Raw genomic sequence first — 25,471 nt, 5'->3', positions numbered from 1 at the left:
CAATGTCTCCTCTTAGATGATTCATTTAGTATCATGTACATAGTATATCTGGGAAAAGACAGACATGTAGTCAATAATTAATCCCACTAGAGATAAGATCCCTCTTCTAAATAAATTGGTGGCTACCAAGACAGAGTGTTAACTTAATGGGGTAAATTTGGAGTATTGTATCTGAATTAAAACAGGAAAACTTAATCTAATCTTCCCTTTGATTAGGTTAATGATTTATAGATCCATCCCTTTTGAACAGCAAAAGAAATACAGAGTATGTTCTTTGTCATCATCTTCTCACTCTTCAATATAATCCCTTTCTCCTCTTGAGACATTAAGCTAAGCCATATTTGTTTTTCCCTCCTACTACAGCACATATCGAGCTTCAAATATGAAGGCACCAGGAGAACAGACAGTACCAGCTTTAAATCTTCAAAATGCATTCCGAATTATAAAAGAAGTTCAAAAGCGCTATAAGACTAGAGAAGCAGAAGAAAAAGAAAAGGAGGTGAGCCTTGGGGGTACTTTACTGTGACCAGAACATATGCATAGAAGAGAATGCACTAATTACTTCCTAGAGACATTTAGATATGTAATTGTATTCCCGTTCATTCTGTTTTTTCAGGGCATTGTGAAACAAGATTCACTAGTTATTAATCTTAATCGGAGTAATCCCAAACTAAAAGATCTGTATATCCGACCTAACATTGCTCAAAAGAGAATGCAAGGCTCCCTCGAAGCGCATGTTAATGGTAAAAATTTTTCTGAATCACTGGCGGGTATAGTGGGAAAAAAGATGAATTGTTTCTTACAGTTTTTCTGAAGCATTGCAGTGTTCCATATAGTTTGATAGTATTTTTAGACACTCAGTTTCTTTATTCCACCCAGGTTTCCGTTTCACATCAGTTCGAGGGGACAAAGTAGATATTCTCTACAATAACATTAAGCATGCCTTGTTCCAGCCCTGTGATGGGGAAATGATTATTGTCCTGCACTTTCACCTCAAGGTATACTTGGGGAGGAAGGGGACTATAAGGGAGAAGGCCTTGATTCCTAAAAGGGAGGTTTTTTTCTCTAGTATTTGAATACCCTGGAGCTCTTTTTTCCCCCTTTTTCTATCTGTGAAATCTGAATTTTGCTCTTTGACTTTTGCATAGCAAATCTACTTCCCCGAAGACCTACTCCTCTTATATGTCTTCATGGTCCCCTTTAGAAATCCATTCTAGTAGATAAGTAAAATATTGTTCTTCATTCACAAAAATAGATTGCCTGTAATACCTTCAGAGTCATCTAATCCTCTTAACAGGTATGATGTGGAAATGCCTTAAACAGGACCAGTACTACTTCCATTATAGAACTAGTTATTTTTCCAGCCCTGTATATTATCTTTTGGGCTATTGTGTACCCTGAGTTTCCTAACTTCAGTTTTATGTTTTCTGTTTCTTGCTGCCAGAATGCCATCATGTTTGGGAAAAAACGGCACACTGATGTGCAATTCTACACTGAAGTGGGAGAAATCACCACTGACTTGGGAAAACACCAGCATATGCATGACCGAGATGACCTATATGCTGAGCAGGCCAGTAAAATTCTGTATCTGGTGTGAGGAGAAGATAGGATAAGGGCCACACTCTTCATTATTAATTTATTATTAAAAGCGCTGGCAATTATTCTAAGGCTATTTGAAGTAGCACTCAGTGGCTAGCAAGAAGCAGTACAAATTAATAATCTCATGTACTTTATGCACAAGACAATTTCCTTGTGTTCAACATAAGTCATATGTGAGCTTCACAACAGCTCTCTGAATGAGTTATTATTCCAATTTTACAAGTGAACAGACAGGCTTAAAAATATTAAGTGGCTATGAGGTAGGTACATGGCCACATAGCTAGAAAGTTTCAAAGGCAGGATTTGGGCTTGGCTCTTAAGTCTATATTATATTATATATATTAAGTGTTGTATTATCCATCCTGCTGTTTTATTGACAGATCAATGGATAAAACCCTAGTCTACAGACTCTTAATTTTTTGTTGTTGTTACTATCACTGTTACATTGAACAAACTGTTTAACTTCTTAGTACTTCATATTTCCCCATAGCTTCAGAAATAACCAGGATATAAATAAAAAGAGCTGATGTGATAGTTTTGCATAATAATCATCTTGGAAGAGGACATTATGTTTAAAAATCAGGGTGATATGTTTAATTATTTTTCTTTTTGTTCAGATGGAAAGAGAGATGAGGCACAAGCTGAAAACAGCCTTTAAAAACTTCATTGAGAAGGTTGAGGCCCTAACCAAGGAAGAGCTGGAGTTTGAAGTGCCTTTTAGAGACTTGGGGTAAAATATTTATTAGCACATTGTTGTGCAGATCTGACTTCTACCAGGCAAGGGAAAAGTTGAAGACCCCTTTCCATTAATGTCACTTTAGTGCCTTATTTATTGTTATCCTTATACTGTAATGAAAAGTACATTGTAATTGGAATCAGAAAACTTTGATTCAAGAGCAGCTCTATGACTTAATGCTTGGAGCTTAGGCAAATTACTTCACCTCTAATGGACAAATTTTGGTTCGAGATCCTTTTCAGATTCCAATATTCTGTAATTCTTTTAAACTTCCTTTGAATATGACATTTTACATGCAAAGATGAGGGAATGGAGAGATGGACAGAACATAGATTAAAATGCCTATCTGGCACTGGAAAGTAAGAATTCCCAGTGTGCTGGAATTTGAATTTCAGAATTTGGAATGGGAAGGAAAAGTTATATATATTATTATTGTATTAACACCTTCTGACTTTGGTCTTCTAATCTTAGTCTGCACAGTGAATTTTTCTCACTTCTTTCCAGGTTTAATGGAGCCCCTTACAGAAGCACCTGTCTACTACAGCCCACTAGTAGTGCCCTGGTGAATGCTACAGAATGGGTGAGTATCTCTTTATTACTTAGATTTTTGCATTCAAAAGGAAATAGTTTGAAGATGACTAGAAAGTGTTGAGAATTCGGTCTAAATTTTTTCACTCCATACTTTTGGAGTGTCTGTCAGCATTTTCAATTGATTTGTTAATTATCAGCTCATTGTCCACAAGACATAATTTCCACTTTACCTTAAAATTTTTTAATATTTGTAACTTTGTTCCCAGAATGTTCACTTCCATGCTATAAATTCCATTCAATTTTTTCTACCTCTTGAAACTGTTTTGCAAGTCAGTTAACTTCATTTTTCTCAACTGTAAAATAAAAGATTCTCAGAATATTATAAGCAAGCTCTTTCATACATTAAATAGGATTTTTCAAGGATGGGGAAATGCTGATGGGTTTCCAGATGTACTCAGGAGGTAATGGGTCATTTCTACTCCCCCAGCCACCTTTTGTGGTGACATTGGATGAAGTGGAGCTGATTCATTTTGAGCGGGTCCAATTTCATCTGAAGAATTTTGATATGGTAATAGTCTACAAAGACTACAGCAAGAAGGTGACAATGATCAATGCCATCCCTGTGGCTTCTCTTGACCCCATCAAGGAATGGTTGAAGTAAGTTAACCAACTAGAGATTTTTATTCCATTGAACTTGAAATTCTAGGACTATTGATGTCAAAAATTATACAACTGATAGATAAAAAAACTATTGATATGCTCAAGATCAGCTTGCCTTTGAGGTGAGTTTATAGATCAGAACTTAAAAATTTGGGCCTTGCTAATGGGGCTGACCCCTTTGCAATGAATGCTTAGTCATAGTATTGTTCCTTTTGAGTCAACATCTACGTGTATTTTTTTTTTTAATAGTATTTCACACAAAGATGTCTTCAAAGCATTTCCAATTCTTATTTTAAAATGTTATGAGCCTCTTTAGTTCTAGAGAGCAGATAAAAATGAGACAATTGTTTTGATGACACGATTTCCACATTTTCAACTAGGGAAAAGCTTCTCTATAGTGGGACCACCTAAGCTAACAAAGGAAATTCATCCTTAAGAAGTGTTAGAATAGTAATAGGAGTAGAATTTGCTTTTTAAATTATTTAAAGGAAGTGGTTATAATAATTTTGTCTGTGAGAAAGTTCTAAACCTAATAAACAAACATTAAGAATAATTTAAATTTAATGTTCCATTGATGTTTTTTTCTTGTATAACTTTCAGTTTCTCCAAAGATTACCTCCCTCACTATTATGAATAGTAGAATTCTCCCTTGTATAAAATAAAATACAAAACAAATAAATACCTTATTTTGTACCTTTAGCTCACTATGTTTGTTTTAGAAGCAAGAGAGGCACTACCATTAATCTTCCAAAATTGCATTAATCACAGAGTTCTGAAGACTTTTAGTAGTGCTTTCCTTTATAATTTTGTGGTCATCATATAAATTATTATCCTTACAACATTCTAGTCTTTCCAAGTGTCTATGACTTCTTCTTCTTATTCTTTTGGGGGGCACAGTATTATATTTCTATATCACAATTTGTTCAGCCATTTACTTTACTTCCAGTTCTTTGCCACTACCAATACACTTTTTAAAAGTATTTATAAAAACATTTATTAATTTAAACATGTGTACACATATATCTGCATTAGTGTTTGCATCGAATTTTTTTACCTCATTGAGATCTGTGCATAATGGTCAAATCAGTATGTCAAAAAATAAATATGCTTTTGTAAGTATAATTTCAAATTATTTTTCAGGATTTTTGGACTACTTCATAATTCCAGCAATAATGCATTATTATTGTGCCTCTCTTTTCATAGTCTCTTCAATATTTATTTTCCTTCATTCATTAACTTTGCCAGTCTGATATATGTAAGGTGAAACCTCAGTTAATTTTAATTTGAATTTCTTTTATTAGTAATTTGGCAATTTTTTCATGGTTGGTGGATTGCTCTTATCTCTAAGCTAGATAATGCTAATAATTCTCAGGCAATTTTAAAGTTAAAATCTTATTGCTATTGTCCCTTTTATTTTCATTTCTCTCTTTTTTTTTTCTTTCTGTATTTTTTCTCACTCCAGCTCTTATAATTGAATTACCTCCTCCCTATAACTAGTTTTCATTGCAGTTTAGGAAAATAGAGCATAATAGCCAAAGAAAAATGAATAGGTTTTCATTACTTACATACTACAGTTGGGAAAGAGTACACTGGCTAGAATTATCACATATAAAATACAGAAACCATTGAACAGGTCATCATTGAAGCCAGGTGCTATTAGACAAAGTACATTTTTCACATTATATCCGAAAAAGTAAAGTGATAGGATTTAAAGAAGTAAAGATAGGGCTGGAAAGAGAAAATAAATTAAAATAAGATGAGTGCAGCATTGATTAGGAAAAGAATCAGAAGTAATAGTAAAGAAGTCAGTTCCCAAATAAATAAATGGTCATTGATCATGAGCAAATAGTTTTCAAATGAAAAATTTCAAATTATTAATAATCATATGAAAATGCTTTTAAATTACTAATAAAAAGAGAAATTCAAAACAAGCCTGAGGTTTCACCTCATACCAGCAAATAGACAAAGATGAAAATGATCAATGTTACAGTTAGTGTGGGAAGATAGATGTGCTGCTGTATTATTGTTGGAGCTATGGATCCAGTATAGTTTTGGAAAGCAGTTTGGAAGTAAATAAGTGACTGAAATGCTTGTGTCCTTTGATGCCAAGATTCTATTAATAGCCACATAGTAAGTAGATCATTGATAAGAAGAAAGGCTTCTGCCTATGCATCAAAGTATTGATAGTTGCACTTTTTGTAGCCGCAAAGAACTATAAATGTCCATTGATTTGGAAATAGGTAAACAAATTGTAGTACATGGATTTAATGGAATATTCCCATGCTATAAGAAACAACAAATATGGTAGGTACCAAGATTCATGAAAAGACTTACTGATGCAACATGAAGTAAATGGAGCCAAGAAAACAGTATACACAATTTAAATAGCAGAAAGTTCATAGATGTGGAATGTTGGATGTTTTTAATTCTTTAATGTATTTAATGATATGGAAATAAAAGGTGTTAATAAAAATTCATTTTGGGGAAAAAAATGCAAACATATAAATTTTTTTTTTTTAAATCCTAGCAATTAGGTCCCTCCTGACTCCAGAACTAATGCTATTATCCACTATGCCATCTAGCTGCCCTAATCCTAACAATTAGAAGAGAGCTTTAAGATGAGAATTAGTTACTCTGGCTACATGAAGTTAAAATTTGTCGGTACGGCATAATTAAATAGCCTTATACAAAAAAATGTTTTCTTATGTACTTAGGCAAATGTTATATATTTGGTCATGTTAATGACTAAAGTAGGGTGACTTTTTAATAGTATTCAAGGACTTTATGCAGTACCGGTTTTAATGTTACATAACTCCCTTAGTTCCTGTGACCTGAAGTACACTGAAGGAGTCCAGTCCCTCAATTGGACCAAAATCATGAAGACTATTGTGGATGACCCCGAGGGCTTCTTTGAACAAGGTGGCTGGTCTTTCTTGGAGCCTGAAGGTGAGGTATGTGAACTTAGGGTTTCAGGAACAGGTCAGTGGCTGATGTGTACAAGGTTGCCCAGTACCTTTTGGATGGATGGGGGAATGGAGATTTGACATAAGAGCAAAAAGACCAGACCTACTTGAGAGGAGGAAGGAAGGAGAACAATGTCAAGTTTGGATCACTCTTCCCTAATCCACCTTACAGGTAAATCATAGGTCAAGTAATAGTATACATTTGTATAGCTCTAGATAGATTTGCCTGATTTTGTTATCACAAATAGTTTCATTTTACATTTGAGGGAAACTGAGCCTTAAAGAAAATGATTTATTCAAGGTATCACATACACTAGGACATAGAGTCAAGTCCTTTGACTTCAAATCCATGTTCTTTCTGTAGTACCATTGTAACCACTGTTTTGTTTTTTCAAATTGTAAGGATAGGCATATTCTGAATGAGAGATTTTTAGCTTTTAAAATAATCTCTTCAGAAAACATTACTCATAAGTTGTATTCTAAAAACCATGCTCCACCCTCACTATCCACCCTCCTGAGAACAAAAGTTTATTTACCTGAAGGAAAAAAGAAACTGATCTTTTCAGAAATAGAAAAAGAGGATATTTTTTCAATTTCCCAAGTATAGGCAAGTCATTAGAGCCTTTGATAGGTAAATATCCAACTTCTTTTTTTTTAAATCTGAGATTCCTTCTATTTTTGAGAGTCTATTAATCTATGACGTTGCTCCAAACACAGAACCATTTTATGGTAACTTTGGTTATCTTGGACAAGTGCCTTTATCTCTTGACTTTATTTTTGCCTCAGTTTCCTTACACAAAATGGAACTAGAACTGTTTTGAAAGGATTCACTAAATTATTAGTGGACACTTAAAAATATGAAATGCCTTATCATAGCCTCTGCTATTCTTATATTAGGGGAGTGATGCTGAGGTAGGAGACTCAGAGTCTGAAATTGAAGATGAAACTTTTAATCCTTCGGAGGATGAATATGAAGAGGAGGAGGAAGATAGTGATGAAGATTATTCCTCAGAAGCAGAAGAATCAGGTATGTATTTTTAGTCATTGTTTGAAAAGCTAAAGCATTTCAGTCCAATAATCCGATTCCTATCTACATTCCATCTTGGAGGTATGTATTCTGAAGCATTCTTTAACCACTCTGAGGTTTAGGTCTCTAATCATTAAGTCATAAGGTCTCTGTAGATGCTTGTATAATTTTTTAAAACAATTTGGTTATAGCTTATTTCATTACTCCATTCACTTATTTCCTTTACAAACCATTCTCCAGTTCTCAGCATACTCCAACCCATTATCTTGTGCATTTATACCTACCTGAAAACTAGTATTACTGCCTGTATAAAATCTACCCAGCCCACTAGTTTATTTCATCTTAGCTCCATCTCGTTTTGTCACTGTTAGTTAAACTTACTTCATCCTAGTTTTAATCTCCCCTCTGTTTATTCTACTTTTCCCAGCCCAAGTCTGGGTTGCATTCCTGACCCAGATATGAAAATTTAGATTATTCAGGATTGAGAGGAAATGTCCTAGTTGAAGGTAATCAGAAAAGCATATCAACAGTGTCAGGAGCATTATAAAAACTTATTTTCCTTCATCCTTCTTGCCAAATATCTTGTCTTTTAATTTATACCATTCATTTTCTTCTGAGACTGAAATCTTCAACAGATGCAACTTTATTACATGTAACTTCTTAGGGGAAAAAGAAATCTACCTTTTCACATGCATCCTTCCTGGCTTCTGAATCACCTAACTAGCTGATCTAAATTTATATTCTGTTCCAGATTATTCCAAGGAGTCACTGGGTAGTGAAGAGGAAAGTGGAAAAGACTGGGATGAACTGGAGGAAGAAGCAAGAAAAGGTGAGTTGACTAAAAATGTTGGGAGCATAAAACTTCGGCTTATGTAACTCTGTAATTTTGGTGAGAAAATTTTTTGGTGTTCTAGTTCTGAGTGTAGGAGAAATATGTAGGTCTTATAGGTCTGGAGATAAGAACTTGGCTAGCTAGATCCTTTTCTTATCCAAGCAAATTTGTGACTTGGAATTTAAATATTCTGTGTCATTCCACATCTAAAATGAATCTTGAATGTTGTGAAGCACACACCAGCAGACTCGACTCAAGAACCAGACAACCTACTTAAAGAGTCTCTTGTAAACTTTTCCTGTACAAAAACCCTCCCTCTGAAGCCAAACTTGAATTTATTGCCTCTAACTCCAAGAAAGGCTTAAGAAAAATTTCCCTAAAGTATACTGTTAGGCACCAAAATTGTATTTTGATGGGTCTTAATACTTATTTCACTTAATTCATGGTTTCTGAATTTGGAAAGTACTACATAAAGTCCTTTATATAAATTTGCATTGCAAATTCAATGCCCCAGCTTGAAGATGGAAGTTAGCAGCCCAGTTAGGAGGGTCCTCTCTCCTTCACACACTGTCTGCAGGGAGCCAAGGGGAAGAGAAGAGGCAATCCATTTGTTAACTGTTTCTGGGGGCAGCTAGGTGGCGCAGTGGAGAGAGCACCAACCTGAAGGCAGGACTACCCGAGTTCAAATGTGGCCTAAGACACTTAACAAAAGTGTCTTTGGCAGCAAGTGGGGGATAGGGTAGTTTTATTGGGACTCTGTATTAAGTTTACTGCCACCATTTCTTCTCAGCTGACCGTGAGAGCCGTTATGAGGAAGAGGAGGAACAAAGCCGGAGCATGAGCCGGAAAAGAAAGGGTTCTGTGCACAGCTCAGGCCGTAGCTCCAGCCGTGGCTCCAGACACAGCTCTGCACCACCCAAGAAAAAGAGGAAGTAGATTTTTGAACTTTCATCCTTATAATCTTTTCTTCCTCCAGCCAACCCCTAAATATTTTACATGACATTAGAAACTGTATTTTTCCCTTCGTTTTCTTTTTGACTTTTTGCCATTTGTATTCATGGGTTTGGGGGCCATTTTGTATGGACCAATCTCCTCAGTGAATTCCAGGGCCCACCAGCCGACCACGACATATACCAATGGCCCCACACAGATGCCAAGGGAAGAGGTATTCTCAAAGGCGGCCAGAGGCATCAGCTATTAATAGTTTCCTTCCTCTGTCATCCTCTGCCAGGAAGACCTTGTTGATTTCTGATACCACCCATCCATATATTACCCATTTCCAAGGGGTTTGGGTTCTGAGCCACGTGGATTCTGTGGCAGTTCAAAGGTATCCTTTTATAGAGTGGTATATAGGGCATTGTCTGCACCCTGGATTCTGACCAGTAGGTTCAATTTCTCCTCCTGTCCTACCTATCTTTTTGCTATAATCCTCTCCCCAGTTCTTGGAAGTATTTTTTGAGGACTATCAGCAGTTGCTAAAGGCTATTGTAATCCATAACCTCCATATAGCAACTTCAGTAATTATCAATCTCCCCACCTTCAAAGTGGGCCAAAGATGAGATAATCAATGCTTCCCTGCCTCACTGTCCCACTTTTCCCCACAAGATTCATGACAGGATAGAAAATACTAACTTGTAACTCAAGAAGTAATTTTGTGCCTCACCTCCAATTCCTAATAGTATCTAGAGGAGTTGTTTTGAAGCAACAATTCTGGGTAAGAATATTCTAGAAAAAAGTATTCTTATAGGGGAAAGGGGAGAAGAAAGACAACACAGCCACTGGTCACTGTTCTTCATTTTTACTTGTCTTGCATTGTCCTGTATTTATCACAGTTTCTGTTGAACAGTTGTGTTTTTTTTTTTGTTTTGTTTTGTTTGTTTTTAAGTATTTGGGAGGGGTTTTTGCTTGCCATCTTCCCTCCTAGTCCTCTGCACTCACCCATCCCAGAACAGATCACTCTGTGTCCTGTGACTTTAGGGGGGGGGGGAAGAGAGAGGGTTTTTTTTCTCCTTAGCAGTAGGACTTGATATTTTCAACTTTGGAAGAACTAAATGATGAATAAAATGTGTTTTTTTGTAAGTTCACTTCTTGTGACAGTTCTTTTGTGCAGTTCCCAAAGTATCCTGAAAGAGATCATGAGAAAATCTCATGTCTGCTTTCTCATCTGTTGAAATGCCAAGATCTTGCACTGCAGGAGCCATATTTGAACAGATAGTAAATCATAAAAAGTTGGTACCAGACAAAAAAGGTAACATTGAGTCTAGGCTTTCTCCATGATAGTGAGGGAGACACTAGATGTCACTAAGTGTATGGGGTTATAAATCTGTGGAATAGCAAAGCACTTTGTAAGCAGATTTTTACAATGGTCCCCTCAAAATGACCCTGTGATAGATATATTGTTTTAGATAAGAGGCCCCTTGTATCTGCTTTATCACAAATGCATATCTTCACCCATCTCCTTGAAAATGGCCTGAAGTGCATCAGTTGCTTGAAGGGACACTTTCAGTTTTCCAATGGAGCTGACTTTATCCTGAGGATTGATGACTATTGCAAGAGAGAAAAGAGGAAAAGAGCAGTTAGATTTTTCTCTACCCTGTACTGGATGCTAAGGACCAATAAGTATCATCATATCTCAAGGGACAGGGGCTTGCAATTTCTTTAATGGTGTCAGGCATTCCCAAGGAAAGTTCCCATTACCATCATTTTTCTGCATCTTGTACTGTCAAACTAGGGTAGTAGGAAGAGGGTTGTCTACTACATAACCACCTGATTATTTGTGAGGCAAGACCATGTCCTGGCTTGAAGCCCAAGCTTCACTTAAGTCATGCTGCCTTCTTAAACTGAAGGATGAATGAAATTCATAGTGTTTTTTAAATGTGAACATGCTATTCATATGTTAACTCATTTAATTTTCTTAAGTGTATATATAGGTATTTATCCTCATTTTACAGAGGAGAAAATTGAGACTTAAAAGGTGACTAAGAAATTTGACCCTGGTTTGTATAACTGCTAAATGTGAGACTTGGGATTCAAATCCAGGTCTCTTGACTCCAAAGTCCAGTCCTCTTTTTACTCTATGAATCCTTGAAATACTCTGACAAAGCCAGTTAAGATGTTGGCTGTCTTGTAAGGAAGCCATGATTCTTTTAGGGCCTATTTTTCTGAAATTGATCTATGTTGAAAGGTTAATATAATGTGCCCATCAGAATTTTTCAGCGTGTACCCAAATCCAGTAAAAATCCTAGGTTTTTTTTTTTTTTGCTTTTTTGTTTTTGTGAAAGGTTTGATTTTCAATGTTCAGGGTTTTGATTTTTAGCATTTGGAGTTGTGACTTCAGTGGTACATAGCTAGCAAGTGTTTAAAAGTCTCTGAGGCTGGATTTGAGACTCTAGAGCTAGTGCTCTATCCACTATACCATGTAGCTGCCCCTAATTTGGGTTTCTAAGAATTTCAATAAATAAGTAAAAAAATGTCCCAACAGGGGCAGCTAGGTGGTGCAGTAGATAGAGCACCAGCCTTGAAGTCAAAGAGGACCTGAGTTCAGATCTGGCCTCAGACATAACACTTCCTAGCTGTGTGACCCTGGGCAAGCCACTTAAACCCCAACTGCCTCAGCAAAAAAAAAAAAAAAAAAATCCAACAATGTTCTGATGTTATTAAATGCTTCATCTTGTATTATGTAGAGTTAATAATAAACTAGCAGTTACAATTAAACAGAAAAAGATTCATGCCACTAATTTTGCAATTATAATTATGAAGGCAAAAAATGACATTGTGGTCATTAATGACATTAATGAGATGCTTTGGAAGTTAGTTTAGTTTACTCACTGTCTATCTCTTGTTCTAAAATGTCTCTTCCAGTATCCAGGATCTGCCACAGTTCCAAATAGGCATAGCCTACTTCTTGACATTCGTTCTTTTGCTCTTCAGGATCACTCACCACTATAAACTTCAATCTAACAAACAAAAATATTTCCATTTGACAAACATTTTTTATAATCTTATCTGCTTATGTACCTTTTTTTTTTTTTTTTTTTTTTGACACAGTAACCTTTTCAGGGACAGTTAAGAATAAGGACAAGTGGAATTGTTTTTAAATTTTGTAATAGCATTATTTTAGGGTTAGAAAAACCCACAAAATATCTTGAGGGCAAGTTCAAAAAAGAGCAAAAAATGGGCCAGAATCAGGATCAGACTCTTGGCTCTGAAAAGACACTTCGGAAATCATTTCACAAAATAATAAATCGCCCAGAGATACTAAATAATTTTATACAAACTAGTCAATGACAAAGCCAAGCTCAAACCCAAATACATATATATCTATTATATCACAACAAAAATGGAAGGACTGGAGAAAGATTTTTTTAGTAACTCATATTTACATAGCACTCTACACCATTTCTACCACCCTCTGGAAATAGTGTAACTTTCTTCAGAACAAACCCAAGAATAATAAGATAGTCAAACTGAGCAGGGTAGAGGCAACAGGATAAAGAAACACAAGTACAATAAAGCATACACATCTTTTAAGTTGCAGGTGATGGCTAGGTAAATACAACTATGTATTTGAGCTCCATTGGATTCCAGACATTGATAAGAGTTATCTATGTAGGTTAATTACAATTACAGGTTTAAAAAAATTACCTTGTAGGTTAAGGGGGGAAAAAATTAAGATTAGTCCATTTAGCTAAATTTGCTTCTTAATCCTTTTTCCTTTTTTTTTTTTTTTTTTTTTTTTAGGTTGAAAAGTGGGGGGCAGGGGAGGGTGGTTAACAGTACCACCAGCCTCTAAAGTGGGGCACAGCCCTAGTCATTTGAAGTTCAAGGTTTCTTGCCTTTGGTTTCAAATGGTTGTGGCTGGTATTCTCATACTGAGGAGTAGCCTAGAGACCAAAACCTCCCATTAGCAATAGTGGTTGAAGCAAGAAACTGAAAGGTTACTGATACTGTAAAATAAGAGACATGCTTAGCAGATCTGTGATTATTATAGATATGGATGTTAGCCCTAATGATGAGAAGGGAAAACAACTCAGAAATATCTAGTTATCGTTCTAGGTGACTCTTAAGGGAATCCATCCAATGTACTGATGGTTTTCTCTAGCCATTTTGAACATTCCACATGTCCTGTTCATTACCCTTTTCTGTCACAATGTGAACCACTTTCTTTTCCAATCACACTTTATTAGATAAGCTCTTTTAAGATGGTTCTTGCTCATAAGCCATTGGCATTGGTAATATTCTGTAGCTAACTTTGGCCCAATCATACTTTTCTTCATTTCTTCTTGAAGAGAAGCTAGGTTCCTTGTGAAATTAGAATCCTCTTTGCAAGATGGCATTGTGCTCATGGCATCAAGCTCTAAATTATGACGAAGCCAACAATATGCTTATAAATTTTCAATTTTTATTCAGAGGTGGTTTTCTATGATTCATAGATATTTTACATCACTAGAATAATATTGATATTATGATGAAGAAATTGTGCTCAACATTTAGATGATCTTTTTGGACAGAGCAACCCACTGAGCCAAGTCTTTAATCCACAGTGACTCCCAGATTCCCTTCCTCATTCTTCATTTCCCATTATTAAAAAATTCATCTTTTGTCTCAAGGAGCAGTTTAGAATTGTTGAAAGCACTGCAGAAGTTCCCCAAATGCAAAATAGCACATTCTTCAAGAAACTGGGATTTTTTGCTTACCTTTAATAACTAACCCAAGATATATATGCATGCATAGAATAATTCAATGAGCAGATTTCAAAGGAACATCATAGTCTGGATAGTAGGCATGCTTTGTCATTTGTTTTCTTCCTATATAGAATGTTACATTGATCTCTTTTGAGGTACAGGCCCTTGATAAACAAGTGTATCTAGAGAACCTCACCACTAATAAGGGATCCATTTTCTATTTGGACTCTGAAATTTATCTTCTATGATAGGAGCAAACATCTTTTACAAGCATCTTTTCTCCCCATTTTACATAACTGTTGACACTGATAAGAGGTGTTCTATCTCAAGCACTAAAAGTACCTATATCATTACTGTTAAAATAACATGTGTGGAAGCTGACTTTTTAGGAGAGTGCATTTGTGATCATCTTTTGCACTGAATCTATTTTTATAAAATAGGAGAATCTTGCATCCCTCACCTTTTAAGCAATTGTATAACGATAAAGATGTGTGTTCTCTTGCATAAAATCATTTATTCCATTCTCATATATTCATCTACAAATACAGAAATCATTCTCAATGTGTGAGATGATAAAAGATTATGATAGCTTCCTCTCCGTCATATCTTTTTGGGGGAGCAATATCAACTCTCATTTGCAGGAGCTGCTCTACCTTTAAACTCAATGGAAAAATTTCATATGTATGACCTATGAATATCCCTCAGATTTTACCTCTTTTTTAAAATTTTTGGTTTGGGGAGCTGTTTTGTTATCAAGTTTATAAATACCTTTTTAAAAAATTTAAACCTACAAAGAAAAAATGTGAATAGGAATTCAGAGTAAAAAACAGAAGTCCAATATGTGTGGGCTATCATTACGTTGGGCAGCTCAAACTGCCTTAGAACATAAATGTTCTCTTGCCTGGCTTGCACAACACCTTGTCAAGTATTCAAATACTGAATTGTCAACAAAAACTAATACTAGGGATGTGAGGGAATATGAGGATGTGAACAATACTATTTGGCTAAGCTTAGATGACCAGGTTGCTACAAAGAACTGAGATTTAATTTCTTGATCATTCAGATTTCAGAGAATGTGTAAATCAAAAGAAAATAAATGAAATTGAAAAGGAACAGCCCATCTAAGACAGACAAAATAAAACCCATTATAGCATAACTCCATTCCTCAAGAATACTTAGGAGACACTTACTGCCTCTGCTCAGGATTTTTTTCTTGCAACATAGAAAAAAGAAACTTCCTTCGGTCTCTGTGTTCCACTGGATTCAAGTCTATCACTGTAAACAAAAGAGAGAGAAACAAATTATTATTTTGGTCACAATATCCAGATCATATTTATCTAGCATATTGAGATTTACAAAAAAATTTCTCCATGATCACCCTGTAAATTAGAGAGTAGCCAGCACTATCATTCCTATTTTACAGAAAAAAAAACTGCAGTCATAAAATTATCTTGCCCATGGTCTCACAGCTCCTAAGTGCTGGAGGTGAAATTAGAACCCATTTTTGGTTCTTTCTACTATATCATCTTGCTTGTCATGAAACAAAATGCCAAAAACCTCAAAACTTCTCCTTTCCCAAACTGTCCAAGTAAAGTTCTGGGACATTAAGAAATCCTAGGCAGGCTTAGTAGAAGCCATGTGTCTGGTGGATGTGAGATTTGCTCCTATCACACAAACTTAGTCAAGGGCACTCCTAGGAGACATTCAATAGTCATGGTAATCTAATAATCTAGATCCTTTCACAGATAATTCCCTACAAGTTTAAGAACCTACAAAGGACTTCACAACAAGTTGGATAAGGTTCACAGTCTGACCTTTTTGTCAGTCTTTTCCCCATTGAATCCACAATTCCCCCTGACAAATGGAATCTGCTTGAATAGCAGGAAAGTTGGATTTTACCTTTGTTGAAATGAAAGTGAATATCTTCCCCTGCCCTGGGTTTCCGAAGGGATACAGGTGTCTCTGTCTCTGACAAGGGCAGATCATGAAATTTGTACTCCACATACACCTGCTGGATGCTCTCATCAGACATCACTTCAGCCTCAGGGTCAAAAGCCAGGGACACAATTTCAATGCAAATCTTGTCTGAATTCTAAAAAGGAAAAAAAAAGCTTTTTCTGCATTCTTCAGCCCTCTAGGTACACTCTATGTTTGGTTAATAAGCCTTAATAATCCTCTGAGCCCTGTGGCTCATAGATAGTAAAACTATGTTTAAGAAGTGGTATACAAATACTCAATTAGTGGAAAATCTGTATATAAAACCTAGAATTTGTATGTTCTAGTGCAGCAAATAGCTCCCCTCACATCAAGCATTTTCTTGTTCTGTTTACATTCTGGTCAAGTAGATTTTAAAAATATTTTTCTATTTAATAATCCTTTTATCATTATACTTTGGCTACAATACCAAGTCATTTATGATAAAATATGCTTCAGCCTACTTGCACTTAGCATTCATCTTTTTTTTTTACTAGCCATCAGATGACTCAGTTTTGATTTTTCTGAGATCATGATATTTTGTTACTAAAAATATGAGCAGGAATTAGCTTATAATCATTGAAAATATCATGCCATTTTTCTAAATGGGGAATACACTTTTCTCCTATTATAAGCAGAGTCAGCTCAGTAGCTGTCCAAGACAGATATACACACCTAGAACTAATCGACTAACTCCCTTGTCAAAGTCATTCAACTAGATGTCACCATGCAAGCAATATGCATTTATTTATCCATGCAATTCTTCCAGTCTACCCTGTTAGTCCTATCTCTTGAATTACATTAGAACATTAATGTGTGTAGAACATTAATGGGGCTTTGTAAAATAAAACAATTGGTGTTATCAGCATCTGCATATAAAATTTAGAGAAAAATGCAATGATAAATCATCTCCCTCTTCAATTTAGAATCTGCATGGAACATCCTCTGACATTCTCAGCAGGTATATATCTCTAAATTACAATTTGTAAATGATAGCTATTTTTTGTGTTTGCTCAGTTGTTTTTTCAGTCATGTCTGACACTCTGTGAGCCCATATGCAGTTTTCTTGGCAAAGAAAATGGTTTGATTTATCATTTCCTTCTCCAGATCATTTTGTAGGGTGAGGAAATTGAGGCAAAGTTAAATGTCTGAAGCTGGATTTGAACTCAGCAAGATGCAGGCCCTGCACCACTTTGCTACTCAAGTAATGATACCTCCTTTCTAAATCCTTATCAAAGTCCTTGAAATCTACAGAGGGCTCTACAAATTAGAGATCCTGTGACTTTATAATTTTTAGGATAAGAACTAGACCACCGGAGCACTAGGTGGTGCAGTGGATAGAGCACCAGCCCTGAAGTCAGGAGACCTGAGTTCAAATCTGGCCTCAGACACAATACTTCCTAGCTGTGTGACCCTAGGCAAGTCATTTAACTTAACCCCAAATTGCCTCAAAAAAAAAAAAAAAAAAAAACCTAGGCCACCTGTGATTGCATTGTTATAACAGAGGTCCTCAAACTACAGTTTTGGGCCAGATTCAGCAGCTGAGAAGATTTATCCCCCTCACCCAGGGCTATGAAGTTTACTTAAAGGCCCACAAAACAAAGTTTTTGTTTTTACTATAGTCCGGCCCTCCAACAGTCTGAGGGACAGTGAACTGGCCCCTATTTAAAAAGTTTGAGGACTCTTGTTATAAGGAAATCCTGCTTGGGAAAACTTCCTCTACCAACACAGGGTGCAGCTGGATGGTGCAGTGGATAGAGCCCAAGCCCTGGCTTCAGGACCACCTTTACCAACACAGGTCAATACCTTGTCTGCAAAGAATCTTTGAGAAGTGAATGGACTTGCCCAGTGTCACTCAAATTGCCAGGTTACATGTGAGGAGGACTTTGAGCCTTGGTCTTTCTAGCTCTCTATACACTGCCCCACACTGTCTCTGATTTTCAGTTGGCCAGTTAACAAGTAGAGTTGGCACCTGTTTTTCATTCCTTTACTTAAATAACACTCTTCTCAAAGTTTATAATCTTGTCTCACCCTCATTGGTCATCTCCAGATTGACTTACTGTTTTAGGCCCCTTCTGAGACAGGGGTGTCACTATGACGTCATCACTGTCTGCTGTCTGTGTTTCACTGACTTCATCAGCTTGTTCAGAAAGTCGATTAGCTGCTGTAGAAAAGGTTGGAGTTATATTTCTGGGCCAGATAATCTACTCTTCCCAATAAGAAGTCCAGTACATAACCTCCAGCCCATTGTTTGGCTTTAGGTCACAAGGTCAGGGTATCCAGAAATGGGCTGGTTTTTGTTTTTGCAGAGGTGTAAAAAGCCTCTTGTCACAAAATTTCACTTGTGTTAAGAAAAACCAAGTTGCATTTGATGCAGTGAATCCTGCAGTCAGTAGTCACAACCAGGGATACTAACATCTTTCTAAGGTTTTTAAAATGCCTCCCAGACCTACCCTGTAGCATCAGAACTTCCAGAGATAGGAGGGGCTTGAATAAAATAGGTTCCTATCTTAATATAGCATATGACAGTGTAAAGCATATATGAGTTTAAACAAGACACATTTCCTTTCTTCAATGGCATCTTCCACAATAATCATTAGAACTTTATTCATTAAGAATAGCTGTTGTGTGTTAAATAGAAATTGCTTCTTTTTTTAAAAAGCACTTTATATCGTGCCTGTAATGCCTGACAATAACGATAATATAGGATCATAGAATCAAATTCTGAAAGACCATTAAAGATCATCTCATTCAATTTGCCTCATTTTACAGATGAGGACACTGAGACCCAGATCAATTAAAGAGACTTGTCCAATGCATCTCAGGCAAGAAATATATCAAAAGAATTGAGATCTGAAACCAAGTTCTCTAACTCTAGAGCTAATACTTCTTTCCAATGTGTGAAGACTCCTCCTCCCTCAACTAGTTTAATCACATTTCTAAAGTGCTTTTTTAACATTTACAAAGCCCCTAACAGAATACTTTCTGAAGTAGCAAAAGTATTTTTAACCCATTTTCCTGCTCAGGAAACAAAGATTAGGTGACTTGTCCATGCCCACATAACCTGGATTATCAGCTCCTTGAGGAGAAAGATTGTTTCACTTTGTCCTTGGATTTCTAATACCTAGTATTGTTTGTTGACCTAAGTCTTAAGACTAGCACTTCTTCTAGGACCAATCTGCTACAGATTTTTGGCTTGCGCCCAGTATGGTTGGTGTGCTGACACAAAGTGCCATTCCTGATCATATGAGACCCAAGAGAAAGAAGTTTTATTATTAAGAATATAAAGATAAAAATAATTCAGCTTTGATTTGCTTAATTCAACAAATAAGTCAAATACTTACGTGCAGGATAATCTAAGCATTTCAGATATAAACCCAAAGTGAAACGATCCTTATATACAACAAGGAGCTTCTATTTTTTATCTTATATAGAAAAAGAAAAAGTCTTCCTTTCTACATTCCCTTGTAAATTAAATAATTGGTTCCTGATCTTAGAATTTATTTCTACTTAGTCACATTCTCTGTGAATAGAAAAGCCAGTGGAAACCCGAACAGATTGGAAATGTGGAAAGGGATGAAAAATCCACGTAGATAAATGCAGTCTATTGTTAACTCTAGATATCTTAAGAGTAGTTCATTTGGTATTTATATGCTAATTGCCAAGGGCATAGATAAAAAATGCTTAAGATCCAAGATTATTCCTGAAACAATTACCTATACTAAGTTCTCACTATTGGAAAGAAGAGCAGGATCATGGTTCAGAGAAGCTTCTTTCTTACAAGAAAGAAAAAATTCTATCCCTTAAGTTATATGCCTCACCCAATCCTATGATTCTTCTGTAACGGCTTTACCATGTTTGTAGTTAGCATGAGATTTAGGACTTTTATCTCCTTTTAGTAAAAATAGAGGCTTTAAGTATAGGATAAGAGTAAGTAACCAAGTTTCATGGGTTAACGATCAAGTGGTAAAATTAGATTGTGTAAAAGACAATACCAGTGTCAGGAGATGAAAACACTTGCTGCTTGACTTCTGGGTAACATTCCTCTGGCTCTTTTGTTGCCTCATCAATAGCACCTGATAATTTGTCCTTGTTCACCTGCTTCAAAAAAAGACAGCCATCACTGTACAGTTAGCAGTGATTTCAGTGACCAGCAGGTCTCTATAAATAATACTAGCTAAGCAGTAGGTGCTCAATAATGCTGGAGCTGAAGCAGGGGGATGGTTCCATATCAGGTTACTATATTTTAAGGCATAATGTTTGATTCTCTGTGTGTTAATTATATGATTGAGTTGGATAATACACTCATGGCTAAGACCCATATAGGAAAATTTAACATGGTTTAATATAATTTAATATTTAATGGCTATAATGATTCCTTCTTAAACAATGTCACTGAACTTATCCCGGATCCAACACAAAGATACCAGAATCCTTTCCCTCAAGGCTTATTTTCATCCTTCTATTCCTTACTTCAGAACTTAGAAATAACTTCCGAAGCTATCTTCACACATTTGTAAGACCTCATCCCCTGGACCCTACTCCCAAGTGGACATGTGAGCTCCTCTTCAATTTCCTCTTCCTCTGAATCACAATGTTATTTCCCCCTACTTACTTTTCAACCAAGTAGCATTAAGGATTCTCTTATATGCTAGATCCTGTGCTAAACACTGGGGACACAAAAGGATCCTTCAGAATTCTCCCATAGCACAGTTCTCTATTGAGTTTGGAGTCCTTTTTTCTTCTCTCCAAAACTTCCCTTCCCTATTCTTCAATCCCACCTAATTTTAATTTCCCCTGTAGCCACCTCAGCCCACCCTACACATACATCATCTTTGTCCTTTGCCCTATATATTCAAATATCTGTGCTCAGATATGGGTACAGTTCTAGGAGGAAACGTTTTCCTTTTTGCAGGAAAATGATTCTGTAAAGGGCGAGGAGGCTCACCACGTATGTGTTCTATCTCTAGCCACCTACTAAAGGGCATGCATGACCAGAACTTCTTGGGGGATGTCCCTTGATCCTTATGATGATGAGAGATAGATAGTGAAAGGGAGAACACATCCAAAATGATGGGCCTGAAGCTATCACAGCTACAGTTGGAGAGAGAGAGGGAAGAGAAAGTAATTCTCTCTTTCTTCCTCCCCACTCTCAATGAGAAGTCCAAGTAAAGCTCTTTAGAAAAATTAAGAGGCAGTGTAATTTGTCTTGGCTTAATCACCAATCTTTGTTGCCACATACCCATCACAAGAACCAAGAGATGAACCAGAAGCACTTAAGTTCTTTAACAAGGGTCTAAGGTCCAAATGATACCAGAGATGGCTCAAGCATATGCTCAGTCCCATTTCCCCCATTACATAAAAAAGTATAAACTGCTTTTTAAAAATGCCTACTTGTTACATGGCCATTACAGCTTATCTCTCCTCCCTTAGCTCTGATAATAGGGTTTTTGGGACACTTCTCAAATTTTCCCCGAGATCTTGCCCTCCTTTTAGTTCTCACTAATCTATTTCCATTTAAGCAGTTAAGACTAGGATTTTACTTTTTATTCATCTTTCCTTCCATATTTTATTCTTAAATAAGCTTTCTAATTTAAAAGTTGTTTTTTATATTTCCTTTAGGTTAGATTTAGCAATGGAAGCCATCAAATCCTTTTCAGAAGGTTTAGAAGAATGTCTAATATCTAATTTTAATGTCTAAAAAACATTTTCAAATTAATTTTAAATGTTATTTCTCTACACCAGGGGAGCTAAGAAACAAAGGGGTTGACTGTTCCCTGTAGTGAAGCTAGAGAGCTGTGCTGAACTGATTTCCTCCTAGATAGTTCCTCTTCCCTGGGCTTTCATGCTCTTTGTTTTCCAACTTTTCATGCTCTTTGTTTTCCAACTATCTACCTAGCAGAGTAATTACTTCCCTTTGCTGGACCCTCATCAATGCACCCACCCCACTGTTCCAATGTACTATACAACATTCAGTCTATTCTGAATCTTCCTCTCTGTCTCTTTCTCTCTGTTCAGTTTCCAAGAGTTCAATTATCTCTATTCAGATATTACTAAATATACTATAATCTGGCCCTCATTTCCCCCCTGAACTCCAGTGCAAATCATCAATCTCTATGTACTATACACACCTCAAACTCAACATATCCAAAATGGAATTATGTTTCTCCTCAAACCTACCTAACTTCTTATTTCTGTCAAAGTCATCATCTTTGTAGGCATACAAGTTCCCCATGCCCTCATTGCCTCTCCATCACCACCCATATCCAATCATTTGCCAAGTCTTGACAATTCTGTCTCCTCAACATCTCCTGTATCAGTCTGATGCCTTCAAAACTCACCCTAACATTGTACTATTCAGAAACTCATCACCTCCAGGGTACTATTGCAGCAGTCTTTTCCTACTTGGTTACCCTCCTCCAGAACATATTTTCTATATATGTTAATTGCCAAAAAGCTATTTCTGAAAAACAGCCATTTTCCTGAGTTCATTTTAAATGAATGACTCTTAGGTATATCCCCCTTCCTCACCTCTGCCTTGAAGTATTCCTGGTGGTCTTCAGAACTTAGTTCAAGTGCCACGTCTTACAGAAACCTGTTCTTATCTCCTAGTTATCTTCTTCTCTGAAGTTATTTTATATATACATCTTACATTTAAATGTCTATATCACACATTTCTCCTCTCCACCAATAGTGATATCCTCAAGGACAAGAGCTATTTTGGTTTTGTATCTATTTCTATATAGGCATAGGCATAGAGAAGATAAAGCAATCTCTTATATGCTAATTACATGATGATTTACTTAGGAAAACTCCAGGGAATTAGCAAAGAAATTAATTCAGATAATAGTTTCAATAAAATAGCACGCAAAATAAATCCATATAATCAACAGCATTTCTCTGTAATAATAACAAAATACAAGAGTAAATAATAGGAAGTTCTATTCCAAATAATTACAAAATGCATAAAATATCTGGCAATCTTTGTAGCTCAACACCTAGCATGGTGTCTGGCACAAAGAAGGTTTTTTACCAATGTTTACTGAATTAATGGTACTGATACAGTATTTTCAGTAACAATTCAACTAGTATGTATTAAGCACCTATTATATGCAAAACAGTATTCTTTCACCCCCAGTCCTCATAATATTTTCTCCATCATTCCCTCCTAGAACAGCTAAAGGGCTCCCTACCTGGTGAAATAAAATGTTTTCTTCTTCAGTTGGAATCTTTATAAGTTTCTCATAATTTTCTATAGCTTCGGGTGCTTTATTATAATCTTCTATCAGTAGGGGCATCTCCTTGTCATTTTCTACAGATTCTTTTTCCTCATCACGGTTTTCTATAGGAAGCTTGGCCTCATCACAGTTTTCTATGGACAGGTTGTCATCCTCGAAGTTTTCTAGACGCAGCTTGGCCTCGTCGCAATTTTCTATAGATTGTTCTTCCTTGTCACAATTTTCTAGAGACAGCTTGGCCTTGTCACCATTTTCTAGAGACTGTTTTTCCTCGTCACAATTTTCTATAGGTTTTTCTTCCTCGTCACAATTTTCTAGAGACAGCTTGGCCTCATCGCAATTTTCTGTAACCTTGTCGCAATTTTCTAGAGACAGCTTGGCCTCGTCGCAATTTTCTATAAACTGTTCATCCTCGTCACAATTTTCTAGAGACAGTTTGGCCTTGTCACAATTTTCTAGAGACTTGTTCTCCTCGTCGCAGTTTTCTATAGCCAATTTTGCCTCATCATAATCTTCTAAAGACAGCTTGGCCTCCTCACAATTTTCTAGAGACTGTTCTTCCTCATCACAATTTTCTAGAGACAGCTTGGCCTCTTTGCAATTTTCTATAGACAGCTTGGCCTTGTCGCAGTTTTCTAGAGACTGTTTTTCCTTGTCGCAGTTTTCTAGAGACTGTTCTTCCTCGTCGCAATTTTCTAGAGACAGCTTAGCCTCCTTGCAATTTTCTAGACACTCTTTTTCTTCATTGCAGTTTTCTATAGCCAGCTTTGCCTCGTCGTAATCTTCTAAAGACAGCTTGGCTTCCTGGCAATTTTCTATAGATGGCTTGAACTCGTCGCAAATTTCTATGGACTGTTTTTCTTTGTTGCAGTTTCCTATTGGCGACTTTTCCTCATCACAGTTTCCTATTGGCGACTTTTCCTCATCACAGTTTCCTATTGGCGGCTTTGCCTCATCACAGTTTCCTATTGGCGGCTTTGCCTCACCACAGATTCCTATTGGCGACTTTGCCTCATCAGAGTTTGGCGACTTTGCCTCATCGCAGTTTCCTATTGGCGACTTTGCCTCATCCCAGTTTCCTATGGGCGGCTTTGCTTCATCGCTGTTTTCTATTGGTGGCTTTGCCTCCTCGTAATCTTCTATAGACATCTTGGACTCTACAACGTTTTCTTTAGATATCTTGACTTCCTTTTTTTCTAAGGATGGGTTTACCTGGTATTTTTCTATAGGTAAATTTTCCTCATAATCTTCTATGCGAAGGTTCGCCTCATAATTTTCTACAGACAAGTCGGCCTCATTGTAATCTTCTACAGAAAGGTTCGCCTCATATTTTTCTGTAGATCGGGGTGGTGTCTCACAATTTTCTTTGAAAAGGGGTGCCTCATAATTTTCCACAGAGAGGGGTGCTTCATTTTCATGTTCTAGATGCAAATCTGTCTCGTTTTCTACAGAAGGGAGTGCTTCATTGTAATCTTCTACTTGCAGGTTTGCCTCGTGTTTTTCTACAAATAAAGGTGCTTCGTTGTAATTTTCCACAGACAGGGGTGCCTTCTTGTCATTTTCAACAGACTGGGTTTCTGGCTTCAGTGAACTCTCTGGAGATAGGTATTGAGACTCCCACTCCAATTTCACTTCAATGGACCCATTGGGTTTCCCCATAGGGTCACTGAGGTTGAAGTTACCTGCAACACACAGGTAATGAATAGATATCAAAGTCTGGATGATTCAACATTATGGCCTTTCCTTCAGGTGTGAATTAATCTAGGTTTTATTGGTAATAAAATGAAGTTCTACCATATAATGATAGCTAATATTACAGAAATTGCATAACACATTACTGAATTTATAGGGGAGTGAAACTATTCAGTATTCCAGGTGGGAAAAGAGGTAGGGGAATGTGGCTTGCCTTCTAGGAGCCCCACTGAAGGATAAACTTTGGTTCAGGTAATTGGTGGTTTTGATAAATTACCTAGATCATGCAGAAGTTGTAAGGGAGCTTACAGATAATCCCTAACATCATTTTCTGGTGAGAAAGGCTTAAAGTAAGGTATTTGTCAAGGTCACATTAGCAGAGCTAGAATATGAATGAATGCCTCCAAAAATAGCTAAACCAAATTTGTGGGGCATCAATGCTTCCTAATCTCACCCTCCTTATCTTTAACTCTCCCCACCATACCTCCTACCCTCTCTCACACTCCCTCACACACATACCTTTTTCCCTCTGTAT

The 25,471-nt window shown here is 36.6% G+C and overlaps 2 protein-coding genes across 5 annotated transcripts in view; one reads left to right on the top strand and one right to left on the bottom strand.

Moving 5' to 3' along the window:
* The window catches only part of SUPT16H (SPT16 homolog, facilitates chromatin remodeling subunit), a 29,131-nt gene extending 18,699 nt beyond the window's left edge, over positions 1 to 10,432 (top strand). The window contains exons 16-26 of the mRNA XM_051980416.1: positions 364 to 499; positions 617 to 743; positions 880 to 998; positions 1,445 to 1,570; positions 2,217 to 2,329; positions 2,840 to 2,915; positions 3,354 to 3,523; positions 6,348 to 6,477; positions 7,387 to 7,516; positions 8,268 to 8,345; positions 9,139 to 10,432. Coding sequence (XP_051836376.1) covers positions 364 to 499; positions 617 to 743; positions 880 to 998; positions 1,445 to 1,570; positions 2,217 to 2,329; positions 2,840 to 2,915; positions 3,354 to 3,523; positions 6,348 to 6,477; positions 7,387 to 7,516; positions 8,268 to 8,345; positions 9,139 to 9,284 — 1,351 coding nt within the window. The 3' untranslated portion in view covers positions 9,285 to 10,432. The remainder of the gene's footprint in view (positions 1 to 363; positions 500 to 616; positions 744 to 879; positions 999 to 1,444; positions 1,571 to 2,216; positions 2,330 to 2,839; positions 2,916 to 3,353; positions 3,524 to 6,347; positions 6,478 to 7,386; positions 7,517 to 8,267; positions 8,346 to 9,138) is intronic.
* RPGRIP1 (RPGR interacting protein 1) overlaps positions 10,131 to 25,471 on the bottom strand; it is a 31,466-nt gene continuing 16,125 nt past the window's right edge. For 2 of the 4 annotated variants that reach the window (XM_051980414.1, XM_051980415.1), the window contains 7 exons: positions 23,200 to 24,926; positions 20,002 to 20,107; positions 18,067 to 18,170; positions 15,932 to 16,124; positions 15,223 to 15,307; positions 12,177 to 12,304; positions 10,131 to 10,892 (listed from right to left, as the gene is read on the bottom strand). In XM_051980414.1, coding sequence (XP_051836374.1) covers positions 10,780 to 10,892; positions 12,177 to 12,304; positions 15,223 to 15,307; positions 15,932 to 16,124; positions 18,067 to 18,170; positions 20,002 to 20,107; positions 23,200 to 24,926 — 2,456 coding nt within the window. In that variant the 3' untranslated portion in view covers positions 10,131 to 10,779. The remainder of the gene's footprint in view (positions 10,893 to 12,176; positions 12,305 to 15,222; positions 15,308 to 15,931; positions 16,125 to 18,066; positions 18,171 to 20,001; positions 20,108 to 23,199; positions 24,927 to 25,471) is intronic. The other 2 variants (XM_051980413.1, XM_051980412.1) reach the window with 2 other exon arrangements.

Source organism: Antechinus flavipes, chromosome 2 (assembly GCF_016432865.1).
Source record: "Antechinus flavipes isolate AdamAnt ecotype Samford, QLD, Australia chromosome 2, AdamAnt_v2, whole genome shotgun sequence".
NCBI lineage: Eukaryota > Metazoa > Chordata > Mammalia > Dasyuromorphia > Dasyuridae > Antechinus > Antechinus flavipes.
This window is presented reverse-complemented; position numbering and strand designations above follow the sequence as displayed.